This window comes from Panicum hallii, chromosome 7 (assembly GCF_002211085.1).
Source record: "Panicum hallii strain FIL2 chromosome 7, PHallii_v3.1, whole genome shotgun sequence".
In the NCBI taxonomy this organism is placed as follows: domain Eukaryota; kingdom Viridiplantae; phylum Streptophyta; class Magnoliopsida; order Poales; family Poaceae; genus Panicum; species Panicum hallii.
Window position 1 is genome coordinate 40,722,862 of NC_038048.1, and position 2,241 is coordinate 40,725,102.

General features: G+C 55.6%; 1 protein-coding gene across 1 annotated transcript; it reads left to right on the forward strand.

Annotated features, from left to right (window-relative positions):
- Positions 1 to 396: 396 nt before the first annotated feature.
- LOC112901661 (homeobox-leucine zipper protein HOX22-like) lies at positions 397 to 1,734 on the forward strand. The gene is made up of 2 exons (XM_025970620.1): positions 397 to 934; positions 1,029 to 1,734. Exons 1-2 carry the CDS (start codon positions 500 to 502, stop codon positions 1,353 to 1,355), a joined length of 762 nt encoding a protein of 253 aa, XP_025826405.1. The 5' UTR covers positions 397 to 499; the 3' UTR covers positions 1,356 to 1,734.
- Positions 1,735 to 2,241: the final 507 nt, after the last annotated feature.

Genomic DNA, 2,241 nt, shown 5'->3' on the forward strand with positions numbered 1-2,241 from the left:
TTTCCCAGGCTCCGACGGGCTTGGCGCGCGAGCGGCTCCCCCAACTAGTGCGGCACACGGGAGTGGGAAGGCGACCGGCCGGTCGGTCGTCGCAAGGAACGGAACGGAAGCAGTAGACCACAAGCTTAGCCGAGAGGAGAATATCTCGGGCTCGTGCTGATGGCGGGCGCCACGTGTCGGGTGTGCGGATCCCGAGGCGGCCGGATAACCATCGGTCGACGGGCCGCCGGCCGGATTCCGGACACTTGGCGGGGCAGCAAAAGCGGCTTTGCCCGCCTGGTGTCATAATGCGCGGGCCCCACCGGGGTTTCTTTATCCGCAATCGCAAATGCCACATGTTCGCATCCCCGGACGTGGACACGTAACGCGCCGCGCCCGGTATAAAACGGGGCGGGGGATGGCCGGGAGCCCGGAGGAGAGCCCTGGCTGGGTGATCGGAGAAGAACGGCGGCTTTGCTAGCTAGGATCGTTCGATCGATTGGTCGGTCGGTCCGTCGAAATGGACAGGCCAGATCGCCACCAGTTCTTCATGCCGGTGCAGCAGCCGCAGCTGCCGCCGCCGCCGCACCACCACCACCAGCAGCTGTGCGCGCCGATGATGGACGAGCAGGCGTCGTTCTTGGCGGGGAGGGGCGGCGGAGGTGGAGCGGCGGGGAGGGGGGAGAGGAAGCGGCGGTTCACGGAGGAGCAGATACGGTCGCTGGAGTCCATGTTCCACGCGCACCACGCCAAGCTGGAGCCCCGGGAGAAGGCGGAGCTGGCGCGGGAGCTGGGCCTGCAGCCGCGGCAGGTGGCCATCTGGTTCCAAAACAAGCGCGCCCGGTGGCGCTCCAAGCAGCTCGAGCAGGACTACGCCGCGCTCCGCGACAAGTTCGATGCCCTCCACGCCCGCGTCGAGTTCCTCAAGCAGGAGAAGCACGCCCTCACCGCACAGGTATGTAGCTGAGAGCATGATCGTCTCTCTCTGGTATCCCTCAACCATGATCGATCATGGTTGCTAACTTTGGTGCGGTGTTGTGCTTGAGCAGTTGCAAGAGCTAAGCGAGAGGCTGAGGAAGCGGGAGGACCACCGGGCCGCCAGTGGCGGCGTCGCGGCGACAGCTAGCAGCAGCTGCAACGGCGGCGGCGAGGAGGCGGAGGACGACAAGAGGAACGTCGTCCTCCGGTGCGTCGACATGGAGCCGCCCGAGAGTTGCGTGCTCGGCGGGGCGTGCGCGACGCCGGCGGACGTCTCGGTGGAGTCCGAGTGCGACGACCACCGCCTCGGCTACGACGACGGGTTCCCGGAGTCCTTCTGCGCCACGCCGGAGCTGTGGGAGCCCTGGCCGCTCGTGGAGTGGAATGCGGTCGCCTGAGACACGGTGGAAGCTAGTACATAGGCTTGCGTGTGTAAGATACGCCGTGCATGGTGCCATGGCGCTCTCAAATGGAACCGGAGGAGAACGGGGACGGGCTGTGCCAATGACGGGTGGGCCCCGGCGTCAGACCGGGGATGAGAAGACGTACGTTCAAGCGATGGAACCTTGGAGACGATCAACCAGTGGGATTAGTGTTTTCAATCTGCAAAGGTTAATGGTATTCATTAGAGACGCAGATGCTCATTGGTAGGTCGACTGCTAGAGTTGCACACTAGCATGCAGCTTTGTTGTTTCCTTTGGAAATCAAAGTTAGATAATATAATCGAAGCATATATGTTCGCTTGATAAAAATATATATTATTCGCGTGTACGTATATGCTTGCGTGCAAAGAGTCAACCTTGTGGTTTTGAAGCTATGACTCTCCAAATTCGTCGTGATCACAGTTGATTGGGCATTTCAGTGGTTCAATTTGTTAAGTACTCCCTCCATCTTAAATTATTAAATTATTAGTTGTTTTAGTTTTTCTAGGTACACAGTTTTTCTATGCATCTACATATATATTTATGTCTAGATGTATAGTAAAATTTATAAATATAGAAAATTCAAAACGACTAATAATTTAATTTGGGATGGAGGGAGTAACTTATAAAATGATATTCATACATGACATCCAACAAAAATTTTCTTTTAGTTCTCTAATTTGGTGACTCCCACCAACATGTTGCTACCCCCTTTCAAACATAAATAATGGAGTCCATATCATTTATAAACTTGTCGTTATTAATATTTTCCCATAATTTTCATTATTATTAACAACTTGACCTTTCCCTCTCGAGAATTAGTCCACAAATAAAACAGGAGAGATAGCTATAACCAAGAGAA

What these genes read in the sequence shown, in the direction of transcription:
- LOC112901661 (XM_025970620.1), top strand. Translation starts at nt 500, where the DNA reads ATGGACAGGCCAGATCGCCACCAGTTCTTCATGCCGGTGCAGCAGCCG. An exon ending in AGCACGCCCTCACCGCACAG is followed by an intron (nt 935 to 1,028) that starts GTATGTAGCTGA and finishes GTGCTTGAGCAG; the next exon opens with TTGCAAGAGCTAAGCGAGAG.